General features: G+C 30.4%; 1 protein-coding gene across 4 annotated transcripts; it reads left to right on the top strand.

Annotated features, from left to right (window-relative positions):
- Nucleotides 1-420: 420 nt before the first annotated feature.
- Nucleotides 421-20,010, top strand: LOC145744875 (fibroblast growth factor receptor-like). 4 transcript variants are annotated; one of them, XM_082562839.1, is made up of 17 exons: nt 421-555; nt 1,110-1,442; nt 2,380-2,418; nt 2,919-3,085; nt 3,195-3,318; nt 12,453-12,628; nt 14,616-14,760; nt 15,204-15,335; nt 15,707-15,872; nt 16,191-16,309; nt 16,514-16,670; nt 16,956-17,118; nt 17,939-18,061; nt 18,210-18,280; nt 18,423-18,666; nt 18,751-18,922; nt 19,031-20,010. In XM_082562839.1, exons 1-17 carry the CDS (start codon nt 450-452, stop codon nt 19,123-19,125), a joined length of 2,532 nt encoding a protein of 843 aa, XP_082418965.1. In that variant the 5' UTR covers nt 421-449; the 3' UTR covers nt 19,126-20,010. The 4 variants fall into 4 exon arrangements, with proteins under 4 accessions (XP_082418965.1, XP_082418963.1, XP_082418964.1 ...); XM_082562837.1 differs by lacking the exon at nt 12,453-12,628 and adding an exon at nt 11,876-12,069; XM_082562838.1 differs by lacking the exons at nt 12,453-12,628; nt 14,616-14,760 and adding exons at nt 11,876-12,069; nt 13,917-14,055.
- The last annotated feature ends 325 nt before the right edge of the window (nt 20,011-20,335 follow it).

The raw sequence follows: 20,335 nt of genomic DNA, 5'->3' as shown, positions 1-20,335 counted from the left end.
GGATTATCGTAAACCTTTTTCTATTTCGATTTATTAAAGTCAACATACAATATTTAAACACTATTAGACTATGGTTGTTTAGTACTAAGGAAAAAATGGACAGGTTTAAGAACTGTATAAAAAGTTGAAAGTTTAATTGTTGTTAGCTCAAATGTTAGACATGCGTGTGTAATAATGTCTTGGCAAGGGTAACTAATTTGTATCGGATTTTAAAACGTTTAAATTTTAGCAGTTTGATACAATTTTAACGAAAAAGCGTAGGCTTACAAGCAAGAAAACTTTGAGCTAGTAATAAGACATAGTAAGAATGGATTTGTAAATGTGTTATTGTTTCAATTTATTAAACTGTTAAATAGTCTTAAAAACATTGTTCATAAAAAAAATTATTTTAATTTGCCAGTTCTTTTAATTTTTATGTATAGATGCTGTAACTTTTTTTTAACTTAAAAATGTCAAATTTAAAACTTTTAAATATTTTGAGCCTGCTTATTTTTGGATTTGTTTCTGTCAATTGTAAGGGAAGTTCTAACAGTTCAACATTATCAACTGGCAATGGTAAGTTATTGTAATCCTTATGAAATTTCCAGCATTTTTAACCTTTTTGATTTTAGTTTTTCTAAAAAAATTTGCATGTTACGAGAAAAAAACTGGTTACCACCAATTGTCTATGGAAAGTATGGTTTCTATACACGCACTGCACAAATGTTCACGTATAATGCTTAAAAGCAAACCAATTTTTTTAAACGATATATACAATTTTAAATGTTAGATTCTGTTCTGTCTGCTTGTTTGTGCTTATTATTGCTTGCGCACTTATAGTGGCCTAAAAAATAAAAAATAATATAATTGTTGTCCTATTATACAGTTTGAAGAGTATTTTGGGATTTAATTTTAAGGTTTTTATTCCATACTTTCCTGGCTTTAGTGGTATATCAATGTTGGTTATGTGCTATTTTAATAGATTATACTCTGTTTGATTTTAAACTCTATAAAACGTCATTGTGTGTTGTTTTTTTTACTCTTGTGTGTTATTTCCAAATTCTCTTCCCTTAGTGTTTAATCAGAGTGCATTTAACAATGTAACATTAGATCATTATGATTGTATATAGACCGGCAGGCACCTCAGTTTCGCTCCACTGTCATCAAGGATGCTGCAAAACCTATCAAAGTAACTGAGGGCGACAAATTTAGGCTTGGGTGTTGGGCTAAAGGAAAGCCAAAGCCCCAAATGCATTATTATAAGGGCTCAAAGTTATTGGGTCGTGCTAGTAAGGACCCCGAAATAAATTCTTTGTTAAAGCGGGCCGATTTCCTTCAAAGATCTTTAAAAGTTAATGATGTAGTTATGCAAGATTCTGGAGAATACACATGCGTGGCTATAAATGAAGTCGGCAATAGCTCTCTAACTTACCAAGTTATAGTCAACAACACAAACTCAGAAGGTATTGGTGGCATCATTTTAATTTTTGTATGGGTGCCCTGGCCAATGGTATTATTACATTACTCTTTCAATCTTTGCTTGATTTTTTCTTACCTTTTTTTTGCATGTTGGTTTGAAGTTTTCTTTGCATGTCTTACAATCAGTTTTGAATCAAGTAGTATTTGTAGATATCATGCATGGGTATGGTTTGTATTTACACTATCTAGCTATAAGCAAACCTATTATAAGCTTATAGAAAATGTTTATTTTACAATAATTTTATAAAAAATATTTTTATTTATCTAAGTTTGTTTTTGTCAATTTTTTTTATTTGTTCAGTTCCTTTGTTTTAGGATTATAAACCTATTATTTATTTATTTCTTTTGTTTTTTTTAAACAAAGGGTTGTTGTTGTTAAAACTAAATTGGGTCTGGGTAATTGTTTTATTTTTTTTAAAGATTTTTATTACCCAAAAATTTAAAAAATTGCATGTAAAAGCAAATAATATTAAACTGGTATTATACATATTTGTTGAAATGGATTGAATTAATTTTAAGTGCCGCTTGAAATGATTTTTTGAGCATCTTTGTATTTATTTTGGCTAAAAAATATTAATAATAAACCAACTAAACCCAAATAATAGGCACAATTTAATATTTAGAAAATTTCTAAAAAGCGGTGGCTTGGGTTAAAATATAAAATTATTCTTTTTTATTAAACTTTTGGTTTTTAGTTTTGTTATTATCAATTTATACGAAATTAATTTTATTTTAAATATTTATGCAATAATTTAGAAATTTGAATTAAAAATAAAACCGCATGAAAAGCAATTTATTACCATACCCCATTTGCTTTCTGGTGGATTGATAAAAAAAATTAATTTTCATAAACTATGCTGCTACTCACTATCAAAAATTCATGGGCACAAATAAAATGTTTTGCATTATTATTCTTTTCAGATGGAGGTTCCAGAAGCAGAGCGGTAATAGACAAAAAATGTAAGTCTCTTGTAAATAGCTGTTTAGTCTGTTAGTCTGTTTGGTATTGTTGCAAAAAATTCAGCAGCTTCAGTTCAAAAAATAGAAACAGACAATTTAAAAAAATTTATATGAATAAACATTTTTTCCACACGCAAATTTAATTTCTATTTTTGCTCCTATTTAAATTTAGATTTTGAATTAGCGCAATTTTATGGAGTAACGTTACTTGGTAATTCACTATATTCCTAGTTAAATATGGTCATTTGTTAATTTGTCTGCTTCAATATTGGTGTAAAAACTGTTTTATATTGCTTGGTATCATTCACAAGTCACGCATGAACACAATTATTGGTAATTCAATGTCCTTGATAAGTGTCCTTAAAAAAAATAAATATTTAATGTAAATGTAATAGACCATTTTCGAAAACGGGTATTTTTGTATTTCAAATTTTGTTTCTTGGTATAATGTTCAATTCTTGAGTTAATAAAATTAAAATAATCATTTTTGATATATTCAGTGCCGCATTGGATACAGCCCGATAAAATGCTAAAGGTTTTGCATGCCGAACCGGCAGGTAACACCGTTCATTTTAAATGCATGGTAGGTGGAGAAGATCCTATAAAAGTTACTTGGTATAAGGACGGTAAAACATTCGGAAGAAAGGACAGACTCGGTGGCTACAAGGTAAAAGTTCAAAAATTTATTCTAATTTCTAAAAATGGTGAAATTTTAATTTTGGGTGACTGTTTTTTCTGGTCAATTTTGCCCACTTAATAAAATTTTTTTTTTATAGTTTCGACAAAGTAATCAATTGATTGTTTTGGAGTCGGTCGTGTTATCTGACAAAGGGACATTTATGTGTGTCGCTACTAATGCATACGGTTCAATCAACCATACTTATGTCTTGGATGTTGCAGGTTAGTTAGTTAATTAGCATGGTATGATCGATAAACTTTTAAAAAACATTTTATTTATTTTTGATCCAAATTGTGCCAAAAACTAATCTAATTTTGATTTTTAATTAAACCTTTAAAATCGTGCCCCATATAACTAATTAAAGTAATTAGTAAACAATTATTACCCTATTAGTTTTTGGCACACAATTTTTCAAAATTTAATTGCCCTCCTAATGGTTTTTATTAGTTTAATATTATGAGTTGTTTTTCTTGAAATGAGTTGGTTTTCTTTTTTTAATTTTTGAGTGGGTTTTAATCATTAGTATGATAGTCGACTACTAAACTTTTAAACATCCTTATGATAAAATGACATCCCAGTTACTGAAGTGTAATTTTTGATTTGTGCTCATATGAAGTCCAAACTGGTTGCTCTAATTTTTAAGATTCATATTTTGTTTTTGGAATGTTATGAATTGCTGTCATGCCATCGTTGCATTTCGAGAGTTTTGTTCTAATTGTTTGCCGACTGACTGTGCAGGCCATTGGAATTACGCTATTTGTTTAGAATAACATTCAAATCCCCTTATACTTTACCTGCTATTGAGTAATTATTTGTACAGCTGTGCCAAGTACTTCTTCTCCAGACCCCTTGGGCAGTTTTATTAGGCAATTAAGTGCGCTATATTACGGAATGTTATAGTCTTAGGTAGCTCTGAGTTTAGTTTTCCATTGAAACTGCTTGTTTGCAAATTTAAAAACCGCGTTTATTTCGTAATGGTCAATGAATTTACTTTCTTAGCCGTAAAAAAATACATTTTCTTTTTGTGATATTTTTATTTAAAAGTTCCGTATTTCAGGGTTCGTCTGTAAGAAACTTTATATAAAAGTCGCCATTTTTTTGTATGTTGTTGAAAATAACATTTGTGTTGGTTACCTTCATTTCTACCCGCCACTCAAGTAGTTTTTTGCACTTTTCAAGCGCCAATCAAAATGCGTTAGTTACGGCTATGTGTTGGTCGCATATTTTTATGTCAGGTACCGGTTGGTTCCGGTAAAATCCACTTTCAAATACTCGAGAAAGCAGATTTGTTTTCGCGACTGCTTTTCGACAACAAATTTTGTTGTCCTTAACTTTTTAAGTGTCGGATGTCGTCTGCTAAAAATTCATTTTCAAGCGGTTGATTTTTTTTTCTTTCGCACAATCGATTTTTTATGATGACAATTTTATTGAGATTCAATTTTATTGTTTTCTCTTAAATTTTATTTTAATTTCTCGCATTGTGCTCAAATTGCCCAGGAGGTTAGAAAAACAGTTCACAATCGAGCAACTTATTTTCTTTTCTCGTATCGACATTAAAATAATATCGTTTCAACAACAGGCCATATTTATTTTGTCATGATTTTTTTTTAATTCCAAATTTTAAACACCGTGATTGTGCTATACGTCAAAAAACGACAAATTTGTAGCGTCGGTTTAAAATCGTTTTAATTTCCCCTCAATTCATGACGTCAGTAAATCAACACAGCGTGTTTTTCGATTGTCCTTAGTAGCCTATTCGAGTTTTAGCAGCGGATTAGGTATATTGTGGTACTGTCGCTAGGCTTTCCGCTACTGAATGTCGACATATACGGTTCTGTAGACCCGTAAATACAACGGTCTTAAAATTTTGAAGGATGGCGCTCATATCAATTTTCCTAATTTAAAACTTCCGTAGAATTTTTGTACATATGTAAGGTGTTTGTTATCTTGTTTTCGTGGTTCGTTAAAATTTTAAGAATTAATGTCAAAAAACACAATTCTCTTTTCAAGATGAGTTGATTTCTTCCGCCAGTTTTAAGACATATTGGTTATTTTTATTCGTTATTTGACGAAATTGCAATTAAAAACCACAATTCTCTTAACGTTAGTTGCTTCCTACACAAAAAAAACAACTTTTTACTCTTCAGTTTTTGTTTTAAAAAGCGGTTTTGTTCTGTCATTCTTCGGTTGAAAGCGTAAATGGTCAGCGAGATTTTGTTTACTTTTACTTGTGTAAAATCCGACCAAGTCTTATGCGTAATACCTCCGGTCCTGCTTGTCTATAAACAATTAGACGTCCGCGCCGAATAAATTGCGGCGGGAAAGCGGTAATTGTCAAGCTAAACAAATGTATCCGCTCCGTTCCAATCGCTTAGCCTTTGTCTTGCGAGGGTTGTCACTTTTTTGTTAATTAAATTAACGCGTTGGCGTAAAAAGCGGACGGTTTGTGATATTGGATTGGGAATTACGTCACTTAGAATCCAAGGTGTTGCTGTTTATCACAGATTAGAGATAGTAAACACATTGTGGTGAGAATTGTGGTAAATAGCCGGTAACTATTTAAACGAATACAACCTGTAGCAGGATGTAACATTTATTGTAAGTTCCGAGTGCTTTTCTTACTTTTTGGCGAGCCTTCATAACAATTACTCGCTCAACAAATGCCGTTTTCTTCTTGTCAGCGAATCTCACTCAAGCACTTTCGAATTTTGGCACCTTTGCTGTAATTCTAGATTAGTTTTGAGTTTCTAGTTCCGGTGTGTATATACCCCAGTTCACCTTTCTTCGGAGAGTTGGTTTTCAGCGGTCACGTGTCAAATCGCACATGTCATATTATAACACAAAGTGTGATAGAACGGGATGTACGTTTCGCGCAAGCCTTCTGCATTTGGCAGTAAGGTATTTGGCATTACGAAACAAAAAATAATTGTTTAAGATATCTTATTTTGGCGAATTATTTTTGTCGCATTTTACAGCGTTTTTGAAATTTTTGGCATGTTTTTGGATTCGTTTTGCCGCTGGCGTTTGAGTTCGTTTTCTTTAAAGTCTCAGTTCTTCCGCATTAAGGACCCTATTAACTTTTCAAAGGTCACCTTTTTAATTGACTTGGCGAAATATTTTTTTAAATAACAGAAATTTAACAATAAATTCTGTATAAGCGAAATTTTAATTAACTTTTCAGCGAATCTGAATTGAAAGTGTGAATATTATTTAATTAAAAAATAAATTTTTAATAAATATGACATAATATAAATTGTTTCGTATTCTTTTCGAATTACTTTTATAGTGAAAGCACGAAACTTAATGATACCGATCAACATCTCGATTTTGTTACGCCGTGTAATGATTTATCGATCAGCATTTAATTTTCGGAACGCCGTGTATTGACGCAAATAGAGACTTAAAAATAAGTCCTTAAAACTCGCTGGGACAGTTCATCGGTTGTTACATCATATCAAAGGTATTTTTAAGCCTCTTCTATCTGTAATTGCTACTTCTGTAAGCATGTAACCAGTCATTTACATTCTACCACACAGCGATTAGACTTTTTTAAACTCAAATATCGTATACTGGATTAGTTTTTGTTCATATCGTAACCGGTAATTTTAAAAATGGTTTAAAACCATAATAACTGGGTTGTTTGTTTATGTAAATACCCTCCGAAAAACTTTTTTTGTTTGTTTTTGTTTTTATCGAAAATAATTTCTTGTATTGATAAATATCGTCTCCGATTTTCAAACGCAATTCAACCCGTCTACGACGCTAATGCAAAATTGGAAATGTTTTTTGACAGTTCAGCTTACAGCTCTTCCTTATCACGTTTTAAAACAACATTCAACTTTCTGTCATTGTCTTTGTCTAGATCGACCATTTGGCAAGCAAAAACATCGTTGTCAAATGTCTTAAGATCACGAATAAAAACAACTTCAAACGGAATTTTTGTTCGATGTTTGTTTTCGTTTTGCGATAAAAAATGACATATCCTTCTTGTTGCTATTTAAAACATGACTCAATAAGAAAGGTATTCAGTTGTTTCCGACATGACTGCTATTTTAGGTAATTACAGAACACATGATAATTGTATTTGCGGCCCATTTACGCGTTTCGAATCGGATATCACACCAGCGAGTTCTTCAAATTAGTTGATTGACGCGAAAATAAATACATCAGGCTTCGCGCTGTCGTCAGTTGCTTAGTCACGTGGCACGCTGGTCACGTGACCGGTCATGCCTTTCCTCGCGTCACTGCAGGCACAGGTGCGCTTTCGAGTCGGAATCCGCTTAAAAATAACGTTTTCAAAAATTTTAACTAAATTCTGGAGTAATGACCCTTTGTTTAATTCCGCGATAAAAGCGCAGAGGTCCGTAAACAAAAACAAACACCCGAGAATCGGTCAAAATCTCAGCGTACCGTTTATTTTTGTAAGAAAGCAGGGTCCCGACATTTTGAAAGTTAATGGAAAGACTTATTTTAAAAAAATTGACATTTTAAACACAAAGTAAGCGGTCATCCCGATCCCAGAAAAAAAATTAGTTTCGAATTGCGTTAAGCATGGACCCTTTATCTATGTTGGGTTAGGTATATCACAACTCATTTGATGTTTTGTTTTATTGACATTCACTCCAGCGATTTTGAATGGCAAAAATTGAAACTTCTTGTATTTGTTCCGTGTTTTAATTGACATGTTTTTCTTGTTGTAATTAGATTAAGGATTTTCTCCAAAACGCACGATGTCAGTTCGAAAAAAAAATTATTAAACTATAATTTAAAAAAAATAACTGTTATATATAGTTTGTCCTCAAAATAGAAAATTGTCCTTTTTAGGTTTTTATTTTTTTAATTAATTTACTTTTAAAAATATTTTCTGTGGGTAATTTTGATACATTGTATTTCCTTTTCATTAACATGTCTGCTTGCGTTCCAATTTTAATCAAAATTCAAAAGAGAAAATGTCATCTATGAATTAGTAATGCTTGCGCGCAGGTAAAAATTTTTTACGGAAATTAAAAAGGCAATTTGCAATATTATGTACTCAATAATTTATCTTGAAAAGCTAAGAGTAATTTATTAGACTATGATAAATGTAACAAAACTAAAAATATTACGGGTGGAAAAATATAATTTTTCTGCTAAAATTCTGATTTTTTTTGGATTTTTACGATTTTATATTAGGTGGTATGCCATATGCGCAAATATTATCATTCTATTGAACAAACGGATATTTCTTTTCCAGTACATCCTGTGGTATGTGTTAAATATACGAAAAAATAAAAGGTTGTTTACTTTCACAGAATAAATTTCGATTTTATTTTATTTTCGAGACGGATCAAAAATAAACCGCTTTTGTAATTGGTCTTTGTTAGTTTTATTATGACATATCAGTTAAATTTAATGAATCATAAGCTACCTTTTACTCCCCAAAGGCCTAGGTTAGGCTATACTTATTCCACAGGGGCATTTATATACAGGATACCAACGGTCTTTAGTAATAGGAAGTAATTTTTAATGGGGGCGATTTTTTCAAGTAATTTTTCCTTTTCGTTTTGTAGTCTTTAAAATTTCGATTTTACTTAAAACAAAAATGCCTTTGATCTAAAAATTTTTAAACCACGCATATTTAATGTAGGTTTTAATTGCCACCATTTAAGCTTTGAAAAATTCAAAATATCTGCTCGCTATTACTTGATATGTTACTAACGTTTATTTTACTATAGCGCGGTACCAGTGGTTAAGTTGGCTCCATATGGTTGAATGCTGGGCATATTTTAAATATTTTTACGACAACATTAAAAAATGTTACGATTTTTGAAGATAATATAATACCGGAAATTAGAAATAAAAAATCTGGTTAAACGATAAAATGTGTTTGACAGTCTGGAGATAATCAATATTTTTATCTTAAAAAAAACGATTTTTTCTCTTAATTTTTTTTTAATTTTTTTAAAAATCCTAATATCTCCTATAATGTAAAGTTTTAGGTTCAAAAATCAATTTATTTAATAATAGTAAACCTAATAAAAAAATTATATTTTAAAATTTACTGTAAGTTTTAGAAGGTATTATATAAGTTTTCCAATTCTCTCACAAAATTATTTATCACCTCAATCCCAAATTGTTATTTAACCCGGTCGAAATTTCAAGCTACAATCATGTAAATTACATAGCAATTTCCCCAAAATCAACACAGGCATAATAGGATGTTTCCGAAAATTAGATGTTTACAATATATGCACGTAAATACACTTAATCACTGCGGGAAGTAATTTTTAGTTAGCGGTAATTGGTAATTGTCGTATATGCTCGCGAATGGGGATATTGGATTTCTTAACAAGGTAAATAATCCAATTTTCTGGCCAAATGTAAGTCAATGCGTTTCGCTCGCTAGACCGGTATTACCGTACTTTAAAAAGGAAGCGCCCGTTCTTCCGGTTTTGTAATTATTATTATTCACACGAGACCACGTGACTGTGGATTTTATCACAGCTAATATGGAAACACAATTTTTACGGTGTTTATTTGGTGTTTTTTTTCAGCGGAAAAGTTTTAAATTTAAAAATCGATTAATTTTTGTTCGGTAAACTAACAGTGAATATAAATATCCACTAACGATTTTCAAGTTGTGTTAAAACACCAAACACTTATGCAAAACCACTTCATAGTTGGGATATTTTCGAAAAATCGTATATTTTTTATTTGGATACAAAAACAATCAAGTTAGATCCGTAAGTGTCTGTCGCCTAAAGGCCAATTTAAACCTCCATTTGACATGGCGCATAGCTTTCTTTGTTTAGAGCCAACATAAAATCAAACCGCACATACGTTTTTGGTTGTCGTTCCTTAAGGTTAGAAGCTGTCTGAAATCATGTTAAAACGTTATTTTTATATGGAATGTTGTCGCATAAATACCCCGCTTCATTTCAACTGAAAACAGGATTATTGTATTAACGGTATGTACGGGTAAATGACCTATTAGACAGGGTTGTTTAATCGTTTTTAAAACCACACGCGCACGTAGTTATTTGACTCATTTAATTTCTCTATTTAAATTGCGATATTTTTGTCCATATTACATCGATTTAATAGGATTTTTAATTTCATATAAAAGTTAGGTGTAATAAGGTAACATACGCGGGCTGCCCTTAATTAAATTGCTTGATTTTATGAAGCGTTAGTTTTTGGCGCGAAACTGTAATATGCTTCGTAAAAATTTTAGCGATGCAATTTTTCTAGGCTCGCCCGTCTATTTACGAAATCGGACACTGGACTGTATTTACTGACTACACGGTAACAGTGGTTTGCGGTATTTTCTGCAGTGTTTGTGTTACCAAATGATGCGACCCGCTGTCTGAAATCCGATTATCCAGTCTGCTTTTATCTTGCTTTTCTACTTAATTGCCAAAGATGGCGTCAAAAAACCGGCGAGCAAATACACTTTGTCGGCTCGTGTGTTTGCTTTTAAAATGTGTACGTTTAAAATGTTAAACATAGAGTTATGTTTATGTATGATATCATACTACCTGGCTTTTAGATAACCGTAAACAAACAAAAAAATATATTGGAAATTGTGGTCCGCAAGCCTTCTATTTTACCCAGTAATTGGGCTCACTGTATTTTGATCTTTTTGACTTGTGGTTTTTTCTTCTTACTTAATGGTTTTCAAATATGGGGTGGCCCAGTAATTGAATACTAAAGTGGGGGGTAGGTAAGCAATAACAATTTGAAATGCTACAATCGTGGTTAGGCCCGCTTTTAACATTTGACTTTCTCTGAAAATTTTCCACTTTGCTGTCTTTAAATCTTTAGTCACAATAGAACCCCTAAAGTGAAATTACACGGGTCATTAAACCCATTTTAAAATGACAGATTGTAAATACTTCTGCTCACCCTTTTTTTCGGTTAGCGTCGTTACATTGCAAATGGTAGCTAAAAGCTTTAAAGGCGTTGTTTGTTTTTTAAAACTCCATCACTCTTAACTTAACACCTTTGGGCGCGAATTTTTGTTTATTTAGCAACTTGTGGAATGTTATATACTCTAAGTGGTTTCAATTTAGAAAGCATGTTTTTTTTCTTCGGGTCAACTTTTTTACAAAAACACCTAACTTGCGCAATCAAGAATTAACTTGATTAATTTGGAGTATCGCCTTTCCCAAATTATCAGATTTAGTTTTGTTTTTTCAAGCAATTTAGGTAATGGTGCGTGTTTACATCTTCTTTCAATAGCTATTCAAATAGATTCGCGATTTTAACGGGATTAAGTGCTTTCTGTGTGGTGTCTGTTGACACTTTTATTTGCTATTGTGTTGAAACTAAACAGTACAAAAGCTCTGGTTACGTAATTTGTCTTGGGTTCTGTAAAGACAGATGATAAATTTTTTTTCGCCAACCAAAAATAAATTTTTTAATCTATCTTTTGTGGTGTTAACTAAACATGATATGTAATCAAGGAAAACCTTAACCAAATACTCCATTAGTTACTAAGAAATTTGCAAACTAAAAATAGCATAACATGTATTTGATAATAAAAAGTTTCTGTGGTATAATATGTTATGTTTAAAACAATGTTTGTGGTAATGTGGTATTGTTAAAGATCATGTCAAAGTTTGATTTTAAAAATTCCCATGTATGTTAAATTCTAGGTTAATGGGTGATTTTTGTTATAATTTTTTGGTTGATTTTGTATTTTTCTGTTGATTTTGTATATGTTGTTATGGTAAAATTATATAAAATAGTTATACTAGTAGTAAACCTTAGTTAAACAAATTGCTCGCCAATAAACAGAGCGCTCAGCACACCGGCCCATACTCCAATATGGGCTCCCTTCCAATAAAACAAGGCATGTTGGAGAGGACGTAACATTTCATTGCAAGGTCTTCAGTGACTCTCACCCCCACATACAGTGGGTTAAGTCCATTACCGTTAACGGGAGCAAAATTGACCCCAAAACCAACACGTCTTATGTTAAGATTTTAAAGGTATATAAAAAAAAAGGACCGAACTTGTCATGTCGCACGCATTCTGCACGTAACCTGTCGTAACCCAGTTGTATGTCTTGTTTGTGCAACGTTATCGTGAAATAGAAATCAGATTTTTTGTTTCAAACACCAAAAAAAAATTTAAAAGATTTTTTTGTTTGGTTGGGACAAAAAATTTGGTTTCAACTCATTGAATGTCACTAATTGTCATCGATTAACCCCTACAACTTTTGATTTTTGTTTGCTTGCATCATCATTATTATAACCCTTCTTCTGTTATTATTATTATTATTATTTACCTAACTCTTTAAATAACCAAACACCCCCTTTTTTCTACGTGGTGACCTTATTTGGTGTTTTTTGTGTTCTATGGTGTAAAACAGAAAGGTCTGCTTCGAAACCAATAATGCAAGGAGGTCTAATGGTGAACCAGACTGCCATAGTTGGTTCTGACGTTAATTTTAAATGCAAAGTGTTCAGCGACGCCCACCCGCACATACAATGGTTAAAATACCAAGGGAAAAACTCGACCAATGGCACGGACTTTATAGTCTTAAAGGTAACAAAAACAACTTGAAACAGGGTTGATTGGACATGGTTGTGGGTATCAGATCAAAAAAATAGTTTGGATTTTTATTAAATTTCATTATTTTTGGGAACGGGTGTTCGAATTTACCTAGTGACATGGGAATGTAAAGAGAAGTGGTGTTGTTTAGAGCAGGTTATATTTGTAAAAATATACGCAAAAAATCATTTTTCATTTTGAAGTTCATAAAATTCTACATATAAAACAAAAACATAAATATATAAATATCATTTTTAACTTAAATAATACTCATTTTGGCCTCAATTTTATTTTAAAAGTTTATGAAAAGTTGTTAAATTCCTTTTTCTTTAACTAAAATGTCATATTCATTGTTCTACATGCATGACTTTATTCTAAACTAGGCTAGGCCATTTATTTATACAAAAACATAACATCATGTAATATTAACATTATCTCATTAACATAGATTGTTATCATTTATAGAACATTAGTTATGTGAACTACTACATGCTTTATCTTGAGTCTAATACGCAATTCATGTTAGGTTAAGGTCTGGCCTAGGACAATACATAAACACAATGATAAATTTCAAGATAATCAAATGTTTTTTAAAGACATGTTAATCATTGAGTAAAACAATTTTGGAAAAACAATTATTGTGAAATTAGCAAGAAAATAAAATTAATAATAGACAAAATTTAATACATTTAGGTATGTTAGGTTAGGAAAAATTATGCTGGCATTCCGATTTGCGCTTAAAATATTTAAAAAGCTTTATTTTGCATGTCACTAGGCAATATGCATCGTAAATCGCAGATAAAAACATTATTAACAAAACTAGAACAACCATTTCTATTAAACCTTTTTTAAGTTCTTGGCTCTAACTCTAACTAACTTTCGCTAAAAATCATGCTGAAATGTCATTAAAAGCCATGGTAAAAATAATATTGGTGTAGTAAAGCATGCTATCTATTTCGGTGTTTTATGTTATTTTTTTTGTACACTGCATTTTTATGTTGGCTCTACTTAAAAAAAAAACTTTTATTTTATATTAATAAATTTTACATTTTTTTTTTGTATGGTGTCTGTGCATGTAACTACGTTTTTTTTTCTAAAATTTTAAATATTTAGAAATGCAGTTGCATTATTTTTATTAAATTCTATTTTATGATTGTTTGCACCATTTAAAATTTAATATATAACCAAATTTTTTCAGGTTAAACACTATTTTTTGCAGGGCAATTTCAATTTAAAAAAACCTCGATTTCCCCTGTACTTAGTTTCTAGTTTTTTTGTTTAGCAATCGGGGATAAATGCTACGTTACTCGATACCCTTACGATTAAAAATTTAACCCTCGAAGATGCTGGGGAATACATCATAAACGCTTCAAATTATTTTGGCGTTTCATCACAGTCGGCATTCTTAACCGTTTTAAAAGGTAGAATGCACGAAAACGGGTGTCACGACCTTTCCCCACTGATTTTTAATTAAATCACTGAAAAATAAACTATGTCCCAGTTTTAAATGGTGTTAACTTATACAGCCCATCGCATTTAGGGTTCAAAAAAAGGCAATTTGTTAAAAATTGCTATATGACGTATGACCAATTGGTGAAAAAAACATAAATATTATTGTTTTTATTTGCATTTCTACCTGGTTTAAATGCATGGTCTACTGGCTATGCCTGACAAGAATGGTTTCCAGAGTAAGAAGAAATATCAGGGTGACTAATTATGGTGCAAACAATATTTATTACTGTTTATATTGACGATCAAGTGAAAAAATAAACTGCTTTCTGACTTTTGAAACAATTAAAAAAAAATGCGGAAGAAATTCAACAAAGTTTAAACACAAAAAAAAATTAAAACTGAAAAAAATTTACTTTATTAGAAAGCAGTCTATAATTTAATGTGTTTTTATATCACTTGATCATTTTTTTACCTTAAAACTATAAACTAGCATGTAACTAATGCACGTGGTGTTCATAAAACTTAACAGAGAGCGGGTGTCAATACAACTGATGCCGAAATGGAGACGTTAACAATAAAAAACATAACTTATAAAGATGCCGGTGAATATACTTGTCTTGCCGGTAACTCAATCGGATATTCGCATCAAACAGCATGGTTAAAGGTGATACCAGGTGTGTTTACGACCCAAAGTTTCTTACTTTTGGAAGACAGGAGTTCCTGACATTGATTCTAAGACAGTCATTGACACATTTGGTCTTGTGTTAAAAAACTGAAAATTATAAAAAATATATCTTGGCTCAAATTGAACCCATAAAAATTAATATGTAAATTTCTAAGGTTTAAAGTTCTTGGAACAATAAAACAAGACAGTAAAATTTAACACATCACCATATATGTCAATGTCTCGAATTAAATTTTTTTCTAAACATATAAAACAATATTTTATATAAAGCATTATGCTTGAGGTGATATATTAAAAAAATATTGCTTTTTGCTATTTTTAAATTGCTATATCATTGGTGAAACTTTTAAATTGTGCATGCTAATCGCTTACTACTTATCATCAAATTTTGCTCGTGGTGTTAAAGTAAAAACACTTTAAAATTGTCTTTAGAACCTAGGCCAACGAAGCCACCGAAAACGCAACCCACCACCAGTTATTTGATTTACATTCTGGCCACCGTGTGCTTTGTATTTCTAGTAATTCTCGTGGTATATCTGGTACGATCCTATTTTAACAATATGGGTGAGTTTTTTAAGCTAAGTTATAATTACTTGTAAACCCACCTTTACAAATATAAAAAAGGGTAAAAACAAACATAGGGTAATTGTAAGAGGTGGGGTTTATGTGTAAGGGATTTAAACATAAGGGGTTTAAATGTTATCGTTTTAAATGAAGAGTTCGAGATAAAGGGGTTTTAATGTAAGGTTCAGATATAGGGGTCTAAGGTTCAGATATAGGGGGATCTAAATGTATGGTGTTTATATGTAAGGGGTTTAAATAAAAGGAGTTCAGGGGTTTGAATGTGAGGGGTTAAAATGCAAGAGGTTTTAGTGTAGGGGTTTAAATGTCTGGCCATTATTTTAAATATTCACTGTAAATTTTTTTTATTCCAGACGTTCCAAAATTGGTTCCAATTGATGAGATCCCAGAAATGGATAAAATGGAGGAACCGATCATGTTGATCGGCAACGATCAGGCCTGGAGAAGGATGCATTTCCCAACTGATCACTTTGAAATCAACATCCAGACTGACCTTCAGTGGGAGTTAAAGAGAGAAGAGTAAGCTCAAAAAATGTTTTATTAAAAATTGTTTTTTTGGTAAATAAAAAATTTATAAATTTTTGAGTTTATGTCTCTAAAATATATATGAAAATTTTTTTTTATTATTAAAGAAAAATCTGTTGTTAAAAATTATTATTGAAGGTTTTTAATTATGGATTTGTACTAATTGAAACACCATTTGTAGCAATTAAAACAGTTTACCAACAGTATTGCTCTTAAAAATTTTTTTTTAAAAGATTCCTGAATTGAATTTAAAAACCTCTTGTTTCTATAAAGTTTTACAATTTTAAATAACTTAAAAATTATAATTTTTAGCATCTTACTTCATGAGAGAATTGATGAAGGCTTTTTTGGACAAGTTTACAAAGCTGATCTTATTCAAATTCAAAATGGAAGAAAAGAAAAAGTCAATGCAGCTGTGAAAATGTTAAAAAGTACGTCAACATTTTAACTTATTTCTTAATGTAACTTATTGCTTTTCAAACAAAAAATACACCAGATTTTATTCTTGTTATAAAGAGAACGAAACATCAAACATGTATACAAAAATCAAATTCAGTGTAAATATATTTAAAAACAAGACTTTAGTTTTATTTAATATACCAAAGAAATAATATTAAAAAACTTTAATGATTTAGGTTCGCGCACTGAAAAAGACATGCTTGACCTTCTTATGGAGATGGACCAGATGAAAAGGGTTGGAAAACATCAAAATATCATCAATCTACTGGGCGTGTGCACACAAAACGGCATTCTCTGGCTAGTTACTGAGTACGCTCAACAGGGCAACCTAAGGTTTGTTTGATTAGTTTGTTTACGAACAATAAACCGATAAAAACTGAAGAGGTTAAAACGACATTTTTTTCGAGAATGATTTTGTTTTTTTACATTTTTTTATCGATAATTAATTTATGTTAACAAAATTTTTTTTTGCTTTTCCAGTTAAGTTTCTATTTAAAAACCTAATAGAATAAAAAAAAGTTAGCTTAATTTTTTTGGAAAGTATTTCTTATAAACTTTTTAAATTTTTATACAAAAAAAAAATTCAATTTCAAAACAAAAAACAACATGACTGTTCAGAGACTACTTGAGGAGAAATCGGCCGTCTGACATGCAGTACCATCTGACTGACCCAAATGCCACTCAAGTCCAACCGCCGAGGTCTGAACCACTAAGCTACAAGGACCTTATGTCAGCTGCTTACCAAGTGGCAAGAGGAATGGACTATCTTTCACAGAAAAAGGTTTGTTCAGTTGTCTGTTAAGTGCTTACGAATCTTTCTATCAATTTGGGGAAATTTTATTTTGTTTTTTTACTTCACTTTAAATTACCATTTTAAAAATGGTTGTTTAACATAGGACCACTTGAAAAAGAAAATTTTAAATATTTAATAAAATGTATGTTAAAAATAAATTAGTTTAGTTAAGTTTTAAAAATGTAAAAATTTATGATAGTTGATTGTTAATTAAATTAATGTCTAATCATCATTAATAATATTACTAAAAACAGTCCTAAAATTGCTTATTCAAATCCTGTTATATTAAAATTTAATTAATATCATATAGGAGGTCCAAATGATATCACATATTAAATAAAAATACTGTTACCGCTTTGCAAAAAAAAAATTATTTTAAATTTGCAAGCTTTTTGCATAAGGACCTTACTAAGGTATTGCTTTGCAAAAATAATGATCAAAATATTTACTAAACCTTGACCCAATTGTGCCAAGTTGATGTAAATTTACGATATATAAGTTCTGCAGGTGTGCTATCCATACTTTATATGCCATAAAAATCCTATTTATATTTTAATTCTATACACCTGGATTGAATTTTATTATTGTCCTAAATAACAATATAACCAAATGCAAATATATACTGCTATAAAATCTGTGAAATTTGATCATTATAGCCTGATATTATTACAGTACTTAACTTTTATTGGCTTAAACTTTTCCAAACTCAATAAATATTAACACAAGGTTTATTTTTATAAAAAAAAACTTTTTAAAGCATTTTTTTTTGTTAAAATATTACAATCAAAAACTATTTTATTTTTTACAGTGTGTACATAGAGACTTAGCAGCTAGAAATGTTCTTGTTTCAGATGATTACGTTATGAAAATTGCTGATTTTGGTCTAGCCAGAGATATAAGATCAAACGATTACTACAGAAAACATACAAGGGTCAGTTTCTTATGATCTTTATTTTAATACCTTTGGGAGATATTTTTTATTTCTTCAATTAAAATTATATTCAAATCATACATGCTTGATTATATGTCAAACGAATTTATTATTTATAAGAAATTTAACTCAACATTTTTTTCTACAGGGACATCTACCTTATAAATGGATGGCATTGGAAGCTATGACCGATAATGTTTTTACTGATGCTACTGATGTGTAAGTGGAATGTTATTTAAATAAATGTTTTTTAAAAATGCAACCTTCAATTATGGGTATCTTAAAAATTTTTTAGCAATTAATTAATTAAAATACATTTTTTATTTTTTTTTAGAATTCTTTATTATTTTATTTTTTTTAGTTGGTCATTTGGTGTTCTTCTTTGGGAAATCTTCACCCTGGGTGGTTCCCCCTACCCTGGGGTAAAGACCCACGAGCTGGTAAGGTTCCTGAGGCATGGGGAGAGACTCGAGTACCCCCAGTTTGCCTCCCATGAATTGTATCGACTGATGCGAGATTGTTGGGAGGAGAGTCCGCAGAAAAGACCAAAATTTCGACAACTTGTTGAGGATCTAGATCGAATGTTGGCGGAATCATCATCAGAGGTTTGTGCAAAATTGTCTTTTTAAAATCATTTTTGGAGAAATATTTTATTTTTTTTTTAATCTTTGATTTAATTTTTTTTTCAGGAGTACATTGACTTAAGTTGTGGCTGTGATGCAGATTATTCTGTGTCCGATACCGAAGAGGAATCCGCCTCAGAGGCAGACGAAAGCAGCAGGGATTCAGCAAATGCTACTGGAGAAGACAGTGACTCTGTATTTGAACATCACCAACCATTATTACAAAACAATGGAAATGGTAAGCTTAAAAAACTCAAAAAAATTTTTTTTTCCTTAAAAATTGTTTTTTTTTTTCTTGTTAAATTTTAATAACAAGATTCTAAAAGTTTTTTTTTTGTTGTTGCAGAACAATTTGACGATTCTGAAGAAAGACTTTTATTAAACAACCATAATGGTAATATAGTTTGTAACGGTCATGCCAGGATACAAAGCGACGTTTAAATATTTTTATTTTTTCTTCTTTTTTTTATCATGTTAATTTTTTTGCTTACTATTGACATAGGATCATGTATAACAAAAGAAACAATTTAATAGTTTTTTTTAAACAAATTAATTCATCTTATTTGCACTTTTTTCATTATTTGGATATTTTAATTTAAACTAAGAGAGTAAAATATGTTTTTTTTTAGTTATATTATTTCATATATTCTAGATTTTCATATATATAAATATAGTATTAAAAAATATTTCTGTACAACCTCTAGCTAATTCTAATAATAACGGTAACAACCCTTTCTTTTTCTGTATTCCATTTTTTTTATTTTTAATATTTCACAAAGTGCCAATTAATACACTGCCATTATTATCTGTATAGTACACCCCCCAAAAAAGCAATCTGTTCAATTGTCTAACTTAAAAGCTGCAAAAATTGCACAATTTTTACCCGATACACTCTTAACTTTATAGTGCTAAATATTACATAAAATAATGTTAGTTATGTTACATTTTAAATTCTATTTATAAGGTACTGTCTACGGAATTTTCGCTCAAAATATTATTTTTCTGATAAATTGATTCTGCATGTTTTTTTATTTTTTACCTCGTCCGTAATAAGCTTTATTTTTGGCTGGTAAGTATGTTTCCGATAGATAGTAATACACTTTACTGTACCTTATACTGAATGTTATTTTTTATTATTTGTGTATATACTTTTGCCTACTTATTGTTTGCGGCCTTTATATTGTAAAGTACATTATTTTAACCCATTTCTAGGTGTATTGGGTTATTTATTTCGTTTTTAAAATGTTGTTATTTTTTCATTTTTTTGTAAATATTTCTGCTTTACTGAATCACCCTGCATTAAAACATTTGAAAGCTGGTTTTGTATGGTGTCTAGTGATTCTTATATGGTGTTTAATAATAAGGTATCTAGTAGTTAAAATTAAAAAATAGAAAAACTAAAAAGCTAGAATAAGTACAAGCATTTTTATGTAATGGTTAGAACACTTAGCTTACTACACAAGGTCCTAGTTTCGAACCCAACTGCTTTAATCCTGTAGCATCCTTGAATAAGGTGTTTAAGCCACACCAAAATTTCTGCCTAGCTAAAGAAAATATGTAGGTTAACTATAGCTTGATAAGGTTACTAGTTAATTTTCTTAAAAACACAGTGAAAATTGTGTACGCCTACAAGTGTCCATAAGGCAAAATA

This window comes from Corella eumyota, chromosome 3 (genome assembly GCF_963082875.1).
Source record: "Corella eumyota chromosome 3, kaCorEumy4.1, whole genome shotgun sequence".
NCBI classification, from domain to species: Eukaryota; Metazoa; Chordata; class Ascidiacea; order Phlebobranchia; family Corellidae; genus Corella; species Corella eumyota.
Note: the sequence above shows the minus strand (reverse complement) of the source record. Positions and strands in the feature narration are given on the sequence as shown.

Excerpts from the sequence above, each read along its gene's own strand:
- LOC145744875 (XM_082562837.1), top strand. The coding sequence starts at position 450 with ATGTCAAATTTAAAACTTTTAAATATTTTGAGCCTGCTTATTTTTGGA. Across the intron at positions 1,443-2,379 it reads CAACAACACAAACTCAGAAG|ATGGAGGTTCCAGAAGCAGA; the intron begins GTATTGGTGGCA and ends TATTCTTTTCAG. Across the intron at positions 18,062-18,209 it reads ACTACAGAAAACATACAAGG|GGACATCTACCTTATAAATG; the intron begins GTCAGTTTCTTA and ends TTTTTTCTACAG.